At 40.4% G+C, this 22,707-nt stretch overlaps 1 protein-coding gene across 11 annotated transcripts in view; it reads left to right on the forward strand.

Annotated features, from left to right (window-relative positions):
• DOCK10 (dedicator of cytokinesis 10) overlaps positions 1–22,707 on the forward strand; it is a 260,880-nt gene that overhangs the window by 55,798 nt on the left and 182,375 nt on the right. For 4 of the 11 annotated variants that reach the window (XM_041766378.1, XM_041766390.1, XM_041766391.1 and 1 more), the window contains exon 1: positions 6,202–6,460. The exons of 3 other annotated variants lie outside the window; for them this stretch is intronic. In XM_041766378.1, the coding sequence (XP_041622312.1) occupies positions 6,299–6,460 (162 nt within the window). In that variant the 5' untranslated portion in view covers positions 6,202–6,298. Of the gene's footprint in view, positions 1–6,196; positions 6,461–22,707 lie in introns of those variants that run through there. 4 more of the 11 variants (XM_041766392.1, XM_041766380.1, XM_041766381.1 and 1 more) reach the window with 4 other exon arrangements.

Here is a 22,707-nt window from a genome sequence, read left to right on the forward strand (position 1 = left end):
GGGGGATTTTCCAGGGTTGCCTCACTGCACCGTGCCATAGGCTAAAGATTTTTTCTGGTATTTTCTACCTTTGGAAGACACAAGGTTTACTTGGCACAAATGAGGTATTTGGATTGGTTAAAAAGTCAGACTCGGGAGCCAGACTGGCTAACCTCAAATTCTAGTTCTACCACATGACTACCTGTGATTCTCTGACCAAGTCATTTAACTTGTCTGTGCCTCAGTTTCCTTAGCTGTAAAATGCAGATGCTCAGAGCGCTACCCTGTAGGGTGAGGTGTAGATAAAACAATAATGTAAATATTCATTAGAACTATGCCTGGCATGTAGTAAATGCTGTGGAAGGGCTTGCTTTATTAGTAGTATCATTGTCATCATCATTACTATTATTCATTTCATGGTAGGTGCCAGGCATATAGTGAGCCAGGTAAGTACAGCCCCAGCTCTTACAGTGAGGGGAGACATCACTTAAAAGTTAAACCCCTGGGTGGCTCAGTGGTTTAGCACCTGCCTTTGGCCCAGGGCTTGATCCTGGAGTCCTGGGATGAGTCCCATGTCGGGCTCCCTGCATGGAGCCTGCTTCTCCTTCTGCCTGTGTCTCTGCCTCTCTCTCTGTATCTTTTATGAATGAACAAATAAATAAAATCTTAAAAAAAAAAGTTAAACCATCAGAATATAATTTTGGCTTGTGTGTTAGAAAGGAAACCCACAGGATGCAGCAATAAGGATTGAGGTTCAGGGCTGTGAGGCAAGGCTTCTCAAGGCAGTGTTGTGTTTTGTTTTTTAAGATTTTATTTATTTATTCATAAGAGACAGACACAGAGAGAGGCAGAGGCACAGGCAGAGGGAGAAGCAGGCTCCATGCAGGGAGCCCGACGTGGGACTCGATCCCGGGACTCCAGGATCACGCCCTGGGCCAAAGGCAGGCGCTAAGCCACTGCGCCACCCAGGGATCCCCCAGATTAGCTCCATTTTATAGTGGATTCTATTGAGGCTCAGAGAGGTTAAGCGGCTTGCTCACAGTCACACAGCTTCCCCCTGGCAGAGCCTTGACCGCAGCTGCAGTCTGACTCCAGAGCTCATCGTGAGCCTTTCTTCCTTCCACCGGCTGCCTCTTCCACTAGGCTGCCACCAGGAGGAGGACCGTTAGACGTGGGGCATGTTGCTCAGTATGCACGCTCGCAGGGTCTCCATAAATTGACCCAAATATAAGAAGGGATCTCCTTAGTTTGGGCAGCCAGAGTGTTCTGCGTTGTGGCTGTGGAGGCAGGGGAGGAAGAGTGTTCAAGGTCTTCCTCTTCACTTGATCAGACTGACCACTGACCGGTGGGCCCTGAGGTTGACAGGTGTGCCAATGGCAGCCCTTGTTTCGGGGCGTGTGAACCAGGTGGGCAGGCTGGAGACACGCCCCCCTCCACCAACTGATGCCAAGTGATGAGGGTGTTCCTCTGAGGGCCTGACACCCGTGCTGGGCATTCTGGGCAGCATTTGCCCTTCTTCTGAGAGCTGCAGTCGGACGCTCTAGGGTTCTGTTCATGCCGGGGATGGGGGGGCGGGGGGCATGGGGATTCATTACTTCCTCACGTCCAGTAACTCCTTTCCTCAAGTTTGGAATTCCTCTTGAGCTCTGCTGAGGACATCAGTTCCTCTTTCCAGAGCTTTCTCCTGCTGTGTATGTTGATGCTAATCCTTCATTTTTTGGTTATTGATCAGTGTGACCACATTCGCTTTTAATATTTCAGAAATATTTCCAGAAAACTCTCATCTACTGAACGTGGCCCCTATCCCCGCCTTTTTTTCTCACTCTTGTAATCAATATATTCCCTCTTATACTGCCTTGTTGTCATTTCACTTGGACTTGGGGAAGAAGACAAGGCCACAAACATCCTTCATCCAAACTCTTGAATTTGAAGTCAGGCCACCCGGACTCCAAATATGGTGGAAACCATGTTCTACTGGTCTAGGACATGCAGATGCAATGAGAAGCAGATCCTAAGTGGCTTCTGAACCTTTCTTTGCATTTGGATGCAGGCAGACAAGTGGGGTTAATTGAGCCTGCAGTGGGGAGTTGAGTACCTTTCTATGGGGAGATGACGATTTACTTGAAACTTCATTGTTAGAACGTGGTTTTCTGGGCAAGGCCTTCTACTCCCAAAATCCCAGCCACACATTTCTCTTCACACATTTCTCTTCATAGGTGAGTTCTCACCATGGCCCTATTCACCTCTTTACACAGTGACCGGCCACTCACCGCAGGTTGAACACGAAGCCAGGCAGCATCTGAGGTATCCAAGAAGCAGTAAGACTGACCTTCACTTCCCAGTTAAAGTATTTCCATCTGAGCTTATGTTTGATTTTGTAAGATAACATATTACTATCAGCAAGAGTGACCTTGACATGGGAAGGTGGCAGACAATCTCACCCCCTCCAAGTGGATCTGTCACTGAGCATGAGGAGACTCAGAGGTCTCTGGGCATATGGACAGGTCTTTTGGGTGGAAAAACGTGCAGTTCACCTCCACGGGTGCCTAAACACAGTCCAGTTCAACCCAGTCTACATCTCAAGATACATTTAGACATATAGCTCTTGCATAATTTAACAAAGCTGGGAAAGTCCAACACTTTCAGTAGGCACCATTTATTTAAATTAAATATGGATTTTCCTTTCCCGTTGTAGAAAGATCTTTGGATGTTTGCTTCCAATGGCAGAAAGATCAACATCCAGAATCAAATGATTCTTACCTAGTCCAAAATATTTTCGAAAAGAGCTCTAAAAATGAAATTCATTTGCCAGGACTTTTTAAAAAGAGATGCGTGGCTGGGTAAGCAGCTCTCCCAGACAAGAGCAAGAGTGATCCTAGTGTTCAGGGATATTTTGGAGATGTTTTTACTTCTGCTCCTTCATTTACTCCTCCTTTTGGTTCCCTTCTCTCTCTCTCTCTCTCTCTCTCTCTCTCTCTCTCACACACACACATTGTTTATTCTCCAAAACTACTTACTTTTTCTTCTTACATTTAACTCTCTGTCACGTATAACTCTGACATATCAGTAATCCCTCCCTCCCATCTCCCTTCCACTTCTTATCTACATTAAGTCTACTTTATATCTAAGCTATGTGGCCATCTCTGCTTTGAAGCAAGGAAACTTTTCACTATACATGCATTTAAGGTTTCATAAGTACTAAATGAATGAACACATATTTAAAACAACTTATGTGTGTATATATATATATATATATATATGATATTTTATGTATGTGTGTGTGTGCATGCATTTAATAACTCAGAGTGAAATCTAGTTCCCACCACTTCTTTGGAAAATTTAATCTTACAGACATTAGTGACGTTATTTCCATATCGATGACAATCAGTTAAAAATCTTGCTTGCAGCATTTTATATTTAAGTGACATCTTAGTGAATCATAAAATAAAACCCTGCTAGGAGAAGGAGGTAGATGAAACCAAAGAGCATCTCCAAAAGTTATCAACCAAGTGAGGCCATCCACATTTGATGCTTGACAGCCAAATTAATGATTTGTCTTATTAATACTTCAAATGAAAATAGCAGACATCTGTAAAGGATTTCCACCTTATTTTTAAATATTTCCTGTGTATAGAGGCGCCTGGGTGGCTTAGTCGGTTAAGCATCCGACTCTTGATTTCAGCTCAGGTCATGATCTCAGGGTCCTGAGATCAAGCCTTCCCCTGGGCTCCAAGCTCAGCAGGGAATCTGCTTGTCCCTCCCTCGCTGTCCCTCCCTCCCCTCACATGCATGCATGCACGTTCTCTCTCTCAAATAAATAAATCTTTAAAAGTATATACTTCCTGTGTATAAACATGTATGCTAAGTATGAGAGAGAGAGTCCAGTTTTCAAGTTCATTTCTGTCTCCTTCCGGCCCACCCCACCCCCTACTTAATTTACTGTGTAAAACTTAGACCTCAGAATTCAACCCCTTTCTGGCAACTTTGCTACCCATTTACAATGTTTCATAAGAAAATGTTGAGCTTATAGGTCTATATTATTCCTTGTTTCTTGTCCTGATGGTCTCTTGTTCATTGGGTAACTGTAGTGCGTATTGAATTCCCAAGAAACTAATTTTCAGAGGTTCCTTTTCTCTGATGATGGAACTTGAAAGACAAAGCAAGACAGAGAAGATTGAAAGTCCCACAGCAGTCCATCAATAATAGGGGTGAGTCCCTCAGAGGCAACAAGGGGATCAATGAAAACAGGACTCTAATAGCTAGAAAGCATCTCATTTGTTTCCCCCAAGACGTTGGCAACTGCCAAAACATGTGATTCCAAAAGCCACCCTAGAAGTGAGCCAGATAGAGAGACAGGTGCCTAGATAAGAGTCTGGGACATGGACTACCTCATCCCCGCCAAGCCCATGGTATACTATGGAGGATACCATTTCCACTGCCTACCATAGCTGCTGGAATGATTGAAGACCTTCAGTATGTGCCTTGATGCATCCAACCTGTTTGTTCCTGGGCAGATGACCAGCCCTAAGGGGACAGACTGGACGGTCTTATGTCATGCAGATGGGTGTTGGTGGGTCGCAGCCACACAGGGACACAAGAAGCCTGGAGGAGCAATCCTATTTGGAAAGACACATTCACAATCATGGAAGGACACTGTGCTTTTCCTCTGGTGGACACCATATAGAGAGAGATACCTATATAGATCTTTTTTTTTTCAATGCACACAAGCCAGACAGGCTAAATTGTAGCTTCTCTTCAATAAATGTCCCAGTTGTTTGGAGTAAAAATGGTTTAGATTAGCACCCGGGCACTCTGACAAAGGTCCGGAGGGGTTAGGGGACTTGCCAGCACCATTAGCATTTTTTTCTTCTTTTTCCAGCAGCACTAAAATATGTTTGCTCAAAACAGAGAGAGATGGAGAACTACTGGCAGCCAGCACCTCTTAGTAGGAAAAAAAAATGTTTTACGTCTCTGGCAAACGTACCAATTAAATAATGCTGTGTTGTGACAGATCACTGAGCAATTAATGCCTAATTGAGCATCATGCTAGACGCTTCTGTGAAAGCAACTTCCCTGGAGCTGGAGTGGCCACACCTCACAGCAAAACAAACCCGACTTCAAACTTCCTGCAGCACCCTTTGCACTGAGGAGCCCAGAAACCAAAGAAAACATTTTTTTTACTTTGAATCCCTGCGAGTTACACTGGAAGGATTAGCTTGACCAAAAGATCCCGACATTGAAAATCCTACTGGGGATTTCATACTTTCCTCATTTGTAAGCAAAAGCCATTTGCTGCGAGATATTTTTAGTGCAAGCAGCATCCCCTGTTGCCCTATTCTCTTACAATAGACCATTAGATCTTGAAGCCAGGCCAAGCAGGCCATGTGACTTCGAAGCATCTCTTGGGTTCCCTCCGAAGTGACTAGTCTCGCAGGAGTCAGGGAATACTAGACTCTTAGCTACCGAAGACCCCAATGTCCTTCCCGGAGCCTTGAATTCTCCCTGATAGGATGTGAGGATGCTTTTGCAACTGCCTTTTCTAAGAGGTCAGGGCAGCAGAACTCGCCAAGTGACCTCAGTGATGGAGAGGTTTTCAGCCCCACCAGCCGCCTATGTAAATATAAAAATGTATTAGGCTGCAGAACTGCGTGTGTGGGAACAGAACAACCACACCATTGAAAGGAACTCGCAGGGCCAACGCTGGTGTCACTCACGTGGGTTTGGCTAACGCGTACGAGCTTTTGATCAGTCGTTTTGATTCAGCGGGCTCCGCATTTCGGATGAGCCAGTTTCATTTCTGGAAGTTCGGAGCTGTGAAAAGTGAAACCCCAGTTACTTAGCAAAATTCCCCTTCAGCAGTGCCCACCTTGACAAAGAAAACAATCATTTTCCCTCTTTATGGGACACTCCTTTGCCTTGGAAAAATGTCAATGTGGAGTTCGATTTCCAGTTGTTTAGTCTGAAAAAAGAGTGATTGAGTGCAGGAGTGAAAAAGGGATATTTTATGCAGAGCTCTGAGACGAGGATCGAGGAGAATCATTGCAACGAACAGGAAATGTGTTCCTGAAATGAACTGAGAAATAAGTCTCTGGGCGAAATGCTCTAATATTCCCGAGTGTGTTCGGTTTCAGTGGATCAAATCTTTCCCATCTCTGCATCCAAGCTATTTGGCGGCGATCAGATGATCAGAGCTCAAGGAAGTGATTGGAGAGTGAGCTGGCTGCAGCTGCAATGTAGGCTGTTTTCAGGGACAAGGAGCCACTGTTTTTCAAACATAGCATCCACATAGAAGTTATTTTGTAGGCTCCAGGATGCAGCAATGGGCTGCACTGCCAGCATTGTTCTGCTTCAAGCTTTTCGTTCTGTGGTCCAGAGGAGCTGTCCACACATTTGTAGACGACGCCAAGAGGAACCATCCCACGAAATTTTGCCTCTGGAAAGTGACGATGAAATGAGTAGACCGAGAACCCTCATCATCATGGTATGGTATTTGTGGCAAAGCAGCCTCGGTTGATTGAACTGTTATTATAGAAATGAGGTTGCAATTTAGGGTTTGGGGGTGTTCAGCCTGAGATAAAGAAATGTGTGACCTAGAGTTTACTACTGTGCTTTACAACGTGGGGGAAACGTTTAAAACTACTTCTATCATTCAGAGCTGATTATCTTTCTCTTAGATCTGTCACGAAATGTGCAGTTTATTAGTCTATTTGAAATTCTCTTCTGCCTAGCATTTTGTATGCTGTTATTCACTTTTGTGCAGAGAAAAAAGAGAAAACTTGGGGAGTTTGGTTTAACTCAGTGGATTTTATTTTGTAACTCTAGTTGGAAAGAAGAGCTCCAGACATAGTTTTAGATCACATGTAACCAATCAAGTTGTGTGGATGTTGGTAGTTAAATATCTAGCTTCAAGGCTTTTGGAGTTTTTGTTTCTGACCCGGCTGTGGAAGTGCCTTTACAAAATGCTTAACTTAGGCACAAAATCAGAATAAAGTTTTTGAGAATTTTGTGGAATGCATGGTGTTTTAGAATGCTATTTCTTGCCATTGGCCACATTACATTTCTGTCTGTGCTTCAGTTATACTAGACAACATTACTGCTTCCTTTATGCACCTATTTTATCAGCAAGAATAAAGTAGAAGGTAGCGTCTTTTCTTACTTGAGCTTCAGGGAGAGATCTGCTTAGTCACTGAAATCCCACGTTCGGATGGAGGTGGTGTGCTAAAGTTTCAAAAATTGGGGAGATGTTGCATGGTTTCAGTACAATCGACTTTTTCCTCTTAGATTCCAATGTTCAGATATCAAGGATGTAGTAAATAATGAATGAAAAATACCTGTTACACTACAAGTTTTTAAATGAAAGTCATTTGGTTTGGGCTGTGCCTTTCAGTGTTAAAATACTAAGCTAGACCATTCCATGCCAACTTCTTCAACAAATCGATATTTGATTTTCGAAAGGCAATACAGTTCTTGAACTATTGGGCTATGATTTTCTCTAGGAGGAAATACAATGTGGGAATAATTTCATACGTATTATTCCCATAAGTTTTTCACAAATTAAATCTAAACGAATTGAGACTTTCCCCCCCAAGTTTGACTCTTGTTAATGACAGTAGCATTCCATAGTTATGTGTATTATTTATGCCATCTCAATCATTAAACAGCCTTCCCCTTCCCTAATTTTACCACTTAGAATATAATATTTGGCAGGTAGAAATTTTTTTTGAAAGATTTTATTTATTTATTTACAAGAAACACACACAGAGAGAGGCAGAGACACAGGCAGAGGGAGAAGCAGGCTCCATGCAGGGAGCCTGACATAGGACTGGATCCTGGGACTCCAGGATCATGCCTTGAGGTGAAGGCAGGCGCTAAACCGCTGAGCCACCCACGGATCCCCTGGCAGGTAGAAATTTGAAAAAAAAAAAAAAGATAACAATGCTGTATTTTTTCAAAGATCCCTTTAATTTATATGATACCTTTATGGACATTAAATGGAATGATGATGAATTTACTGATGAAGAACCAGGGCTTCAGAAACATTGCATATCTTATTCAAATCACACAGCTACTAAATGCCAGACCCTTAAGTCACATTTAGATCAAGGATTACAAAAGGCAGTATAATTTCCACTCTCTTCATACCTCTAAGGAAATAAAGATAAAACTGAATTTTCATGAGAAGTATGATGGAAATTTTGGACCACTCAGAATAAGATATGTTCATACAGAATCATTGTGCATCTTGAGAGTTTCCTCTGGGTCACTCCAAATTCATACATTCATACAGCTATTTATTGGTGGCCCGCTATGGGCCAGCCACTGTTCTAGGCATTTGGAATGTACCCATGAACAAATCCATCAAAGATTCTTGCCCTGAGCTGTAAAGTTTTACATTAAGTACATTTTCCAAATTTCGTTTTTATGGAGATGTCATATTAGTGTTGTGATGTTTTGTATATAAATTAAGATAAAGAAATGATTCTTTATCTTTTAAGATAGTAGTTCAAAAACTTTAATGTGTTTTAAAATCACCTAGGAATTCTTATGTATGAACCAATCCTTAGGCTCCTGGACCCAAAGACTCTATATAAAAGGTGTGGGGTACAGCCTGGGCATCTGCACTCTTAGCAAACACTTCTAGGTACTTTTGATGGAGGAGCCCCATGGATGACACCCAGAGAAACATGGCTCTGGAAACTGATCATCTACACTCTCCACATCCTGTCCTTCTTTAAACTGATGAGCTAATCATCATCTTACTCTGACTCTAAGCTTCTGAACAAAATTATTTTTTTCTCTCTCACTTTTCTATCACCTGTTAGACATTAAATTTATATATTGCTGTGTGTGTGTGTGTGTGTGTGTGTGTGTGTGTGTGTGTGATATGGGTAGGGAGAGGGAGGGGGAAAAGGGAGACGGAAAGAGAGAGAGAGAGAGCAAGAAAGAGAGAGATATTACTGACTGTGGAGCCAGAGACTCTGGGTTGGAATCTTGACTTCATCACTTATCAACTACATGATCTTCACCACACTGTTCAACATTTCTATGCATCTTTTTCTCATCGCTAAGATGAGGGTAATAGCTCCATCTGCCCAGAGCTGTGTTGAGGGTTTAATGAAGTGAAATGCATGTTAAGTCCTTACAATCATGTCTAGATATATCAGTAAAATATAATAAGGGGGATGTTCAATGACTGAAAAAGTGACATTTGGGGAAAGACCTAAAGGAGGTGAGGAAGCAAATCATGCCACTCTCTGCAGAGAAATGTCTTAGGCAGAAGGACCAGCCAGGATGAAAATTGCTAATCTGGGAAGAAGCTAAGGGTGTAGAGAGGCCAATGTGGCCAAGTGAGCCAAAGAGAAGTTAGTAGAAAGAGAAGGTCATTGCAGCAATGGGGGCAGATCAACGAAGGCCATCATGAAGACTTGGAGGGAGCTTTTTCCAAGAGTGAGAAGAGAAGCCATTAGAGGGAGGCGGCCCAGAAGCCAAGATCCTGGGCCATGGATCCAGAATGTCAGGATTGGACCCCAGTCTCTGCTACATGCTGTGTGATCTTGACACGATTGTCCTCCCTGTGACTTTGTTTCTCCGTTGTTAAAATACAGAAAGTAATGGTATATAAAGTGTAAATTTCTTGTGAAAATTCAGTAATACTTGCAAAGAGGTTAGATCAGTGCCTGGTAGATAGTAAGTTCTCTATTAGCTGTAAGCTCGTTAATTTGGAGGGCCTTCAGTGGGAGAGTGACAAGATCTATGGCTGCAGAGGGTCCAGGGTTGAACCAGAAAGACCATTAATCCTGCTGTATTACTGTGATCCCAGAAAAAGACCTGAATGGGAGTTGTTGAGGTTGTGAGAAGTGGTTGGATTCAAATACATTTCAAAAGTAGGGCCAATAGGGTTTGCTTACAGATTCAACATAAAGTATGAGAACAAGAAAAGACTCAGGGATGAATATGTGGTATTTTGATTTTGATTTGGCTTTGTTTGTTTTTTGGCCTTAACAACCAGAGGACTGAGTTGCCATTCAGATGAGGATGACTGCAGGAGAAACTTTGGCAAGAGAATCTAAGTTCACTGTGAGACATATTAAGTTTGAAGTGCCTGTCAGGTCCATATATGGAGATTTCAAATTGGAAATTTCATATACAAGTCTGAGTTCCGAGGAACAGTCTACAGAGGAGGTATAATGCCTGACACAACATAAATACCATTTAAATGATTGATGAATGAATAAATGATCTCTTTTCTAGTTTTCTGTATCACAGTGTATATTTGCAGTTAATCATATCTTGAGCTATTCATTGAAATTTTAATTATTTATTTACTAGTCCTATTTTTTTCTTATCTCACTAGTAGACTGGAAACCCCATATAGGTAGAAACTATGTCTGCTTTATACCCTGATGGTGCTCAGTTCAATTCCTTTTATAGACTAAAAACTGATTACAAGTGTTATTGATTCTTTGAAATTTTTAAGTAATTGACTGATATCAAGAGCTTCATTGATAAAGCTGTCTACTTAACTCTTCATTAAATGTCCAGGAGTAAGTTAAAGATGGAGAAAGCTACGACAATAAAATCAAGGTTGTGAATGTTGATACTCTTCAGAAGCCTTTGGCATTTGAGAAGTCAGTATACAAAAGAGTCTCATTCCTGTAGCCCAGGTTCTGAATTCATGCAGAGATAAGCTTTGGGCTGGCATTGGCTGTAGTTTGGCTGCGTAGTCCAAAGTGGAAAGGGAAAGACTTGATAAATATCAAAATAAACCATTTTAGGTCCTTGGCATTTACAAGGGACACGTAAATCCTAATATCTGAGACTATTACAGTGATTTATTAAAATTCAGTCAAGTTTAACTAGGGGAAAAAAAGGAGAAATTCTTTCAAAGCTAATTTACCTCTCACTCGAAAATTTTGCTCTGATGAGAGAAGTAACAAATCTTTTCTTCAATTATTTTTTGTAGCTTTCTTTATAACATATTTCATTAAAGGTCTCAGACACTACCTAATTTAACTGATGTAGATCTGCTATCTCCGGGGCTTTTGGCTTCCATTTTAAGGTCTGTTCCCCTCTGTCTCTCCTGCCCCCCTCCCCTGAAAATTAGTAATTGTCTGGTCATGAACTGGAAGGTAGAATTGACACGAGAGGAGGGCAAGAAGCAAGTGCGGGGCAGGCTTCTGGTCTCTTTCTCTGGCTGTATAATCAGCTACCACAGCAAGAGTCAAAGTTTCAACTCAAAAGTGAAACATTTTTAAAATCCATGAGAATTTTGGAGTATCTCTGAAGTAGTAGAAACCACTCCATTTAAATTTAGGAATGCCAAAGATTTCGTGTATACACCAAGTCAAACATGGCTTTATCTTTTTTTATGTTTTTTAAGATTTGTTTATTTATTCATTCATTCATTCGTTCATTCATGAGAGACATCACGAAAGAGTAGAGACATAGGCAGAGGGAGAAGCAGGCTCCCTTTGAGGACCCCAGTGCAGGACTCGATCCCAGGACCCCGGGATCACACCCTGAGCCAAAGGCAGACACTCAACCACTTGAGCCACCTAGGTGCCCCTAACATGGCTTTATCTTTAATTTCAATTAAAGACAGGGGACAATGACATAGCCTCCACTTGTAGCTAGCAAGTCAGGGATGTAAGATCTCTTCTGTGAGCCAAGGATGTGCACTTATATGATAAACATTTTGGAGCCAGAGAACTTCAGTTATGGCCGGGACACCTGCATTACCAGCCGTTCTTTGGTGCTCTGAAATGCCAGGTCCAGGACCCTGCTGAACTGCAGTACCTGGATCAGATCCTGCCCTCGGTTTGTTTTTGTATGGCCTGTAAACTAAGAATACTTTTCACAGTTGTAAAATTCTGTAAAACAAAACAAAAAAGAAAGAAGACAGTATAGGAGAGACCATAAATGGCCCACAAAGCCTGAAGTCTTTACAGTCTGGCCTTCTGCAGGAAAAGTTTGCTCTGATGGATGATGTGGGCTCAGCCAGAAAGGAAACTCGCTGCTTTATTACTTTGACCTCTGCAGTGTATTTGCTCTTCTGCCTAACTACATACAAAGGAACTTGGGTTTTTCCTGGGTGCCTTTTGTTCACCCAAAAGTCTGAGAACTGCTGTGATTCAATGACCAATTTGAGATTTGGAGTCAGAAGCCTGTGTCAGTATCAAGTCTGTCTCGATATGCTGATTCATTGAGCCAGGTTTATTAAATGGGAAATACTATCTATCCTGTCTGTTGGAAGCACCAGAATGTTTATTTCTATGGAATCATTTTGTAAACTAGTGCGTGTCCTACAAAGGCGGAGTCTTATGTGGTAGGCTGGCCAAGTTAGAGCATCAGAGATCCACGGAAGGTCACTGTGCTGATGAGAGTTCATTATCCTCTGGGTGACTCAGTCAACAATGTGACCATTTAAATCAGAGTTTTACTGGGTCACCTGGGTGGCTTTCATTGGTTAAGCTTCTCGCTCTTGGTTTCAGCTCAGGCTGTGATCTCGGGATGGTAAGATGGAGCCTCATGCAGGTTTTGCACTCAGTTTGAAGTCTGCTTGAGATTCTCTCCCTCCCTCTCCCTCTGTTCCTCCCACTTGTGTGTTCTCTCTGTCTCTGTCTCTGTCTTTCAAATCAATCAATCAATCAATCAATCAATGAATCAGGATTTTACCTTAGTTGTTCCATATCTACCCCAAAAGGGGGTAGGGTGGCCAGAAGAGAGTGGGTGGGTGTGGCCAGAAGAGAGACACCAACGAGGGTCCTGAGAATAAATTCAGGGCAGAGAGAAATATATGATGTTCCCTTTTATTTCCTTTTATTTCCAAGGAAATAAAAATGATCTCTCTTCTTATTCTATAACAAATACTCTAATTTAAGAACACTTTATTATCAGAAGGATTTTAATATGTTTGCCCAGTTTCATCTTTTTTAATGGGTACATGAGGAAGAAAAAACTTAACAAATGTTTTAAATCCTGAATTAATGTTCTTTATTCATTTTAGTGCAGTTTGAATCTTGAATATAGTAATATAAGGTTCCCCAGGGTAAAGAAGCTTGTATAATGGCATATGATTTTAAATGGTTTGTGTGGATGGAGTAATATGGAGCTTAAAAGCACAGAGAGTCTTTAGAAGTTATTTTTCCTTGTGGGTTGTTTTTCAGCTGAATTTCAAAGGTGCAGAAGATGGACAGGTGAATTGAATGGCTTTTCCATAAGAATTAATTGAATGTGACCAGAGGCCTAGTAGTTAGCAACACAAATCTTTGAGGCCAAGGCTTACCAAATTCAGATTACATCTGATATTAGCTCATCCAAAGGATTGTGCATCTTTCTAGTTTTCCAAGCGATACAAATTTAGAAATAATATGGAACAGAGAAAAAGCATATGCAATTTAAAGGAATGTTTAAAATGTAAAGTCACCATAATGGTAAAGAAAAGCAGAAAATCAAATGTTGTGGCATATGCAGAAACTTTCACCAAAAACAATTAGCAAATTCAACTATATAGAGATAGAGAAAGACATAAATATGTATTAAAAATATAAAGAACATTATACTCTTAGTGGATTTGAGTGTTTTGGGAAAGGCCATAGTTTGAAGATAAGAAGATTATATTACCAAGGAGCAATAATGCATAGTTACATGATTAGAAAAAGCATAGATTGAACACATCAGTAGTCATAAAAAGTCCCTTAACTTTTAAAAATGATCAAATATTTTTAAAAGCCTGGTTATACCTGTTTTTTGTTGTTTCTTTACTTTCCAGAACAGTATATTTAAAGCTTATCCCCAAGTACCAGGCTTTGACATAATAAATGGAGTAATACAGTCAAGGACAAAAATGCATCTTTCGGCAAACTAATTATGACTACGGCATCGTCCCATGCTTCAACCAATTTCCTCTGGATCTTTGGTTTAGTTTCTCAGATTTTGCTTCACTGACCTGATTTACTTACATAGGGACATAAATTTAGGATTTCAAACTTCATTTCCAATAATCTACTTTATCCTGCTGGAATGTATTTCATTCTTAAAGACCATGTTCAACAAATTCAATATGCTCCAGTGAATTTGTCATGGATACGTGGCCTAAACATCAGAAATTCAGTAGACAATTGGGTGACACCTGGCCCTTGGGTTTGACAGGTATGAGCAGCAGCAGACAGTGGCTGCTCTGTTCTCATGGACCTTACAATTTGCTGGTGGAGACAGAAAGGACTGGTGTGTATATAAAACTGTAACCATAATAAATGCTTCAAATGAGAGTTGCATTTCTACCTTACAACTTTATCCTTTGACCATCCAACCTCGACAACACAGTCAAGGAAGTTATCCTATAAAGTGGCAATGGAGCTGGGACTTAAGGAGTGGATAGATGCTAAGAAGAGAAAGAGGATGCCAGGTGCAATCTTGACTTTTATTTTCTTGCCAGGGGTTAAAAGCCAGAGTGCATTTACTCACTGGGTGATCTCAGGATCAATTATTTGCATTCTCTATGCCTTGGCTTTCCATAAAACAGGAATAAAGAGGGTGCCTATCTCTGTTAGTTTCCCATTCCTACTGTAACAAATTACCAAAAATATAGTAGCTCAAAGCAACACATTCATAACTTACAGTGCTGAAAGTCAGAAATCCAAAATGGGTCTCATTGGGTTGAAATTGGCACATCTGCATGCCTTTCTGGAGGCTCTAGGGGAGGATCTGTTTGGGGTTTTATTATTTTTTGTTGGCCTTTTGTTTTTTGGCCCTATTCCATCTTCAAAGCTCACAGCAGCATGCTGTCTTCAGACATCTCTCTGACTCTGACTCTGGACTCTCTTACCTCCCTCTTTCACTTCCAAAGGACCCCAGGATTGTGCTGGACCCACCTGAATAATCCAGGATACTCTCTCCATCTCAAGGCCAGTGAGTCTGCGGCCTTACTTCACCACTTGCCATGCTAATAACAGACTCCTAGGCCCTGGGGCTTTAGATGTGGACATCCTTGGCGGGGGAGGGTTATTATTCTGCCTATCATAGTATCTCATAGGATTATTTTAAGAATCTCATGAATGAATACAAATAAAAGACCTGCAGTAGCTCCTGGAACCTGGTAAGGGGTCACTACATTTTAGCTGTTATGATTTCCTTTATTGTTGAAACAAAGAAAAGATCACAAATGTAATCTACTCCAAGGAGTTATTTTAAGAACAAGAATTAAACTGCTAGGAGGAAACCTAATTTGTGCTGCATAGAATGTAGGGAAATGGAAATTTAAGGTTCACTTATTTCCCAAACCACTGCAAAACTCACTGCATAGACTGTTCACACAAACATATGATTCAAAGAACGTTTGGGTGTGTTTGAGATTTTCTTCTGTGTTATCAACCGATTGCTACTCTTCTGACATTTAACTTTTAGTTTTTTCTTGTTTCCTCTTCCATCCTGTATAAAGGAATATTGTATCTTTCCCATTCTCCAAACAATGCCACATTTAAAAATGATAAGGAAAAAGGAAAATACACAAGATCTTAAAAGAAATTATTATAATTTAAAACCACTAAAATAATTTTTTAAAAGGAGTACATGAGGTGTTAACTGAGAAAGAGAATGAATTTTAGTTTAAGTTCAATGGAGAGAACTGAAGTTATTAACTTAGAAATGCAGAAGCCTGTATCTTCCTTATCATTTTTTTCTTTCAAGATTTTATTTAAATTCGAGTTAGTTCACCTATAGTGTGTAATGAGTTTTCTTATTTTTCATATTAAAGTTATTACAACGTTTTTAAATGTCAGTAGACTTTTTTGTTACTGACTTATAAACAGTTAAGAAACTTAATGATTCCAAATTATGGAAGCTAGATTCTTTTAGAAATAGATACTCAGTAAGAGGTTTGATGAGGGAATGCATGTAAACCATAAATTATGAGTCGTAGAGCTTACAAAATAGGAATCCATGAAGTGAGAACAAAATACGGATTTATTCAGTAAGTTATCAGCAGCCCTGCCATTGGTACCTCTCTGCTCTCAGTGGCCTTCTTTGCTTTCATGCACTGTAGGAGAACAGATTGAACATCCTACAGAATATCTTTGACTTCTCCTTTCTGTGTCAGAGAAAGTTAGAATGGAGATAGCGTTCAGAAAATAATAGCTCTTTAGCGAGTACTTTCAGCTATTTGTCACGCATTTTGCTAAGAACTTCAAGCCGTTATCTTTCCTTGTTGCCACAACAACCACTGGAGGAAATTATTTTTATTCCTGTTTCACTGAGGAAGATATTAAAATGGGGCTTTGTGCAATTGAAATATAATGCGAACCACATAATATAAAATTTCCTGGGAGTTGTATTTTAAAAAGTAAAAAAAAAAAATACATTTTATTTAACTTTTTATTTAACTCAATATATTCAGACTTTTATTATTTTGACATACAATCAATATAAAATTATCAATGAGATATTTTATATTGTTTTTATACTGAGTCTTCAAAATTCAGTATGTGTTATTGCTTATAACGCGTTCCATTTGGATGCTAAATGTTGATCCCAGGTACTTGTTCAGTGTTTAGATTTCATAAAGTTTAGTAGTTGAACAAGCAAATTCACATAGCTCAGTTATTTAAAAGCTAGTTGGACATTTTCAAATGACTGGATAGAGAGCATCAGTTTTTAAAGTTAAATCAAAATGAATTAAAATTAACTGTCATTAAAAATTCACTTCCTCAGTCATCCTAACCACATTTTAAGCACCCAGTAGCAACCTATGGCTAGTGACTGCTGCTTTGGACAGTAAAGGTAAAGTAATTCTGACTTGCTCAAGGTCACTCATCCAGTAAGGATTTTAACTGGGATTTGAACCCAGAGCCATTGCCTGTAGCCAGTATGCCACCTACATCTCTTGAAACACCAGAGTGGTGAGTGGTGCAAGATTTTGCCAGCTTTATCAGGATATGTTCTATTGCTTTTGCATGGGCATTTGTTTCTTTGATTAAAACAAAACTAAAGTACACACACAAAAGTCATTGAATTTCTTTAAAGCATATAGGGATGGGGCAGTAGAGACCAGGGTATTCAGTAATATGGAGACATGAGGTGAATTAAAAAATTATCCTTTTTCCCTGGAAAATTCTCATTATGTGCATAAGTGTCATCCTTACCAAGTTGGCAAATGAATCAAACAAACAAACAAAAATACAAAAGATAAAAATGAAAAGACTACCCAGGCTAGAGATAGAGTCAGAGACCACTCCATTATGGCTCTTGTCAAACCTGTAACTTGCTTACAGTCCAGACATGCCTCCCTCTTCATCCTCACCCGCCTGTCCCCTCCTCTGTGACAGCCTGACCTTGCTCCACCTTCCCCCCTGAACCTGCCTGCCCTCCTGTCTCTGGTGACTCTGGTCTGGGATCACGTGCCAGGACATTCTTCTGCTCATTTGTCCAATATTGCAAGCTGGTGGGTCCTTTTTTCAAAATTCAGGGTATTCCCATATAGATTATATAGAATAAAATATTAGGAATTGAGGATCATAGAATTCTTTCCTCACTTGAAAGATGAAACTCAGAGGGGCACCTGGATGGCTCAGTGGTTGGGCGTCTGCCTTTGGCTCAGGACGTGATCCCGGGGTCCTGGGATTGAGTCCCATGTCGGGCTCCCTGCATGGAGCCTGCTTGTCCCTCTGCCTATGTCTCTCTCTCTCTCTCTCTCTCTCTCTGTCTCATGAATTAATAAATAAAATCTTAAAAAAAAAAGATGAAACTCAGGACCAAAGAGATAAGTTTGCCTCTGTCACTTCTGTAAGAGATGGCAGCAGAACAAGGACATTGGTCTGTGTCTCAAAATGAAAGACATGCTCTTTTTAACTACATACTATTCCCTCCTCATAATCCAAAGATTATGTAGTTCCAGAATATGTACACAATTTCAGATGACACCATATACATGCTAAACTGCAAAATACTAACATGATCAATAGTATAGCAAATCTTATCCAGTCTCTGATTACTTCCCTTTTTCTGATTATTTTAGAAGAATAGATCTACACAGAGATGAAACCCAATTCTGCCATTGTCTTGCTCTAAACTATTTGTCTCCTGATTTTCCTTTAAGGATTAAATACCAAGAGAGTAAATTCTACTTAATGTGTAGAGTAAACCCAGTAAGAACAGGTGGTTCGGAGAGACACAGAATATGACTATGCTGCAGTCCAGGAGTCCCATGGTGGAGAGAATGGGCGGGGGGGTGGGGGGAGGCAAATCACTGTCTTGTAATCTCTTCAGATTAAGGAGTTTACAGAGTTCTGCATAGAGAACAGAAATCTATTTATGTTACTGTGTAGGTCTCTGACTCCCAAAATGCTATGCCTTAGCAAAAACATTATACGGTCTCATTCATTTGGGGAATATAAAAAATAGTGAAAGGGAATAAAGGGGAAAGGAGAAAAAATGAGTGGGAAATATCAGAAAGGGAGACAGAACATGAGAGACTCCTAACTCTGGGAAACGAACTAGGGGTGGTGGAAGGGGAGGTGGGTGGGGGGTGTGGGTGACTGGGTGACGGGCACTGAGGGGGGCACTTGATGGGATGAGCACTGGGTGTTATTCTATATGTTGGCAAATTGAACACCAATAAAAAATACATTTATAAAACAACAACAACAACAACAACAAAATAAACCAGAATTGGTAATGGGGGTCTCGATGTCGGACTTATGTCGTTGGAAAGGTTGGGACTGGGGGAGAATTCTTGCATTCTTTGAACCTCAGCATCCTGACCTGTAGCACAGTGATGATTCCTTGCAGGGCTGTGGACCCACATGAGACGTAAGGAAACACACTCAGCATAACATGCCTGCTGCGCTAAGGCAATGTACCTCCTTCTCCTGTGTAAAATGAGCAAAATACCTGCTGCTCACCTGCCTCGTAGAAATCAGTGACTTCTGTACGGGAGAACATACTCTGTTTATAATTTTGTGTTCATTCTAAGGAGCCGTTTGGGGATGCATGACGGTTCTTCACTTCTCCACCCGATAAGGAAGCAAGAATATTAAGAGACTCATTAAGTAAACCAAAGTTATTCAAAGAGGGGACTCAGTGGAAAAAGCCAGTGAACCCAGACATCCTCCAAATAAAAGGAATTGGAAAAAATAAGTGGACCAAAATGTAGAGATGGGGTTCAAGGACAAAGAGAGATGTGAGTGAGGAAGAGAATCACTGAGCAGGGAGAGAAATGAAGTGTGAAACGTGTGTGTGTGTGTGTGTGTATGTGTGTGTGTGTGTGTGTGTTTTTTCCTCTTTCAAATCGAAGTAGCACTGGGTCGTTAAAAGGCCTTTTTGTCGGGCTTGCTTTAAAACTAGTCTGCTTTTGTACCACTCTAAACCAAGGGGCATTTCCATCTGTGTCACTTTTGTTCTCTAATTTTTATTTCCTTAAGTCTCTCTGTTCTTCGTAGCTACCACACTTTGTCCCATTTTTGCCCACGCTGTTGAACAAGAATTCCCATGGATTTTGAGCTAAATATTGTATATAACCACATTGTTCCTTTAGCTCTGAGATTGAGGTGGAGCGGAGCAGGTCTGTAACTGATGGAACCGGGCCAGAATCATCCTCAGGGTCTGATGTGACAGGCAGGGGAGGCTTTTGCTTGGACAAACAGACAAATGAACCAAAGAAAATTTCTAGAAATGTTGCCTCGACCAACAGCCCTGGAGACCCATTTGCAAAGAAGTGAGGAATAGAGAGTCTGATCACAAGTATATCTTTTTTTGCACAGCTGAAAACATAAAGAAGTTACAAACTGTGCATGGGTTCATCACAAAAGAGTAAGCACCTTGTGATCACCTTAGTTACCCTCCAGGTGCTTTTCAGATCTGTTTTTGGGGAAAGAATATCTCATGTGATATACTTTCAAGTATATGTTTGTGTTTCAAGTTACTTAAGATCATCAAGACTTTAGACGACTTCCTTGAAGATGAAAGGATTGAAAGGAGAAACAGGATCCTGGAGATTATCACTATGTAAATTTAAAAGTACCAGAAGAGGCTTGTGCCCTCAGTTTGGGAAAACTGCTTCTTCTTCAAACAACGGCTCGTTGTGTAAACAACTCGAGCAAAGCAGAGAGCCCCATCTCCAACTGAGACCAGGAGAAGTAAAGAAATGGCAGCTGGAGAGCTTTGCCCTGGGGTTCTGCAGAGGACACTGGGCTTCTCTGAAGGCATTACCACCTGACGTTGGCAAGCCTTGCTTTCATTTTACCTCCCTAACCTTCTACCTCAGTTTGGTTGAGGTTTGTGTGGGTAGATCTAGAGGCACATGTGTATCTCTGGCTCCGTTCTGCAGTCAAAGAAACTTTCTAACCTCCTGTTGTCTTTAAACATCCAGCTCCATTGTGTCCATGGAAGCACAGTCAATGTTTACATGTATGCACACCGTGAGGTTGGATATGGACTCAACCAGGATGCATGCCTGAAAACCAGAGTTTGTTTTTTTTTTAAGATTTTATTTATTTATTTGAGAGAGAGAGAGACAGCACAAGCAAAGGGGAGGGAGGAGGGAAGAAGGGGGATGGAGAGGAAGAAGCAGACTCTTCACTGAGCAGGAAGCCCAATAGGATAGGACACAGGGCTTGATCCCAGGACCCCGGGATCATGATGAGCTGAAGGCAGAAGCTTAACCAACTGAGCCACCCAGGCACCCCAGAGTTTTAAATGGAGCCCTGTGTGTCTGGAAAAAGTAATCCACTATCTTGTTTAGCCACCCCAGCACTGAATCTATTATTTTATTTAGAACCTTGTGAGGATAGAGCCAGTGAGGATAGAACTTTTGTGGTAAAACTCATAAATCTTGGTAGATACTGTTTCTTTTAATCCCTTACTTCCTAGCAATAAATGTCAATTTATCACCATTTCATAGAGAATACCAAATACCCAGTACCAAGTGGATTCCTCAATACCAAATAGATTAAAAGGAGTGATGTGTTAAAGACCACGGAGGAAGCAAGAAATTGAGAATAGGGGCTGGGTAGATTGCAAAAGGTGAGGACCTTTGGATGGAGGCGAGCCTCGGCCTTCACACTTTGATAGCAAAACCCTTTCTGGCAGAGAAGAGCTTACCCACTTAGTCCCAGAACCCGTTCTGCCTTGGATTCTTTTAGACTTAGACTCATATTCTTGCGGTTTAACGAATCCAAAACTTAGACTATTCTTAGTTCCTAGAGGTTATTTTCTGGCACTCTTCTCTGAATACCACATGGGAATTATTTCAGTCAGTAAAAATACTAAACATAACATTCTCTGTTAGCTTTCTCCTTGCCATTTTTGTTTCACACATGCTTGATTTCCTAGTAAATGTCCTCTTTTAGGTGCATGGTCGTGGTCATGATTAAAATTGTGTTACTTTCTCGGTGGTTACATGACTCCGTGTTCAAAGGTGTAGATTTAGATGAATCCATTCAAAATTCAGCTGGTGATTGCTATTTAGATCTTTCCCCTAAATGGATAATGAATAGGTATTAGAAAACTGCAGTTGCAGAAGAGGAAAAATCAAGACTAAATAAAGCTTCTTGGCTTTCCTTTTTTGTATTTTTTTTAAAATTGTAAAAGTATACGCTACATGAATAGTTAAGTATTGCATGTCGGTAATAAGATAAATAGTGAATGTTTGAGGGGTTTTACTCAAATTTCTTCCATACATTCCCTCTCCCCTCCAGCATCCCTAGAAATAGTCATTATTAATACCTGCTTTCTTTCTCTTTCTTTCTTTCTTTCTTCTTTCTTTCTTTCTTTCTTTCTTTCTTTCTTTCTTTCTTTCTTTCTTTCTTTCTTTCTTTCTTCCTTTCTTCCTTTCTTCTTTCTTTCTTTCATCTTTTCTTCTTCTTCTTCTTCTTCTTCTTAACAAAATGTGAGTTTTTGTAAGTGATTCAAGAGATCTTTTTAATCACAAAATTAAACATGATCATGACCTAGAATGTGTGGGCACAGAGCCAATTTTTTATTTAATTCCCTACTGTAATCTGATAGGGAGATCTATTAGGGTCACTGATATAACCTATTTTCTGTCACAGTCACCAAATAAAATAGCAATTTCAGATAACTCATTACAAAATCATATTTGGGGTACATCCTAGCCAATGTCAAGCCACCGGGCAAACACTGAAATTTTTACTTACTATGTAGATGATCAAGTCATATGAAGGTAAACTCTCTAAACTGGAGATTAGAAGATGGATGGAACTTTATCTCTTTGATTCTAATGATTCATGTCCAATGAACGAGATCATTTCATGAGTTTCTACTTGTTCTAGCACTTACTAGATTTTAGACATAAAGGACTTTCCAAAGATATTGATGATTCCTGCCTTGTTATTCACAGATGTGGTTACATGTGACCCTCTATTTTTTACCTGAATATCTGCTTTAGGATCATATTTAACTTTATGTCCATGAGCTAGCTTGTGTTGAAGGGTTTATTTATGTTTTTTCACAGCCTCAATAAAATATAATTGGTCATAAGCCCAACAAGTGTTAAGGTCTAGTCCAAAGAAACTTGTTACAGAGCCCATTATTCTCTTTGTCACACTTAGCATTTTTCTGCATCTTTTCAATGAGAGTTGTTCTGCATTTGTCTCAGGAATGTTGTGTGATAATTTCTCAGATTTAAAGCCTATATGATCAGGGGCACCTGGAATGCTCAGTTGGTTAAGTGTCAAACTTTTGGTTTTGGCTCAGGTCATGATCTCAGGTTCCTGG

The sequence above is a fragment of the Vulpes lagopus genome, chromosome 8 (genome assembly GCF_018345385.1).
Source record: "Vulpes lagopus strain Blue_001 chromosome 8, ASM1834538v1, whole genome shotgun sequence".
NCBI classification, from domain to species: Eukaryota; Metazoa; Chordata; class Mammalia; order Carnivora; family Canidae; genus Vulpes; species Vulpes lagopus.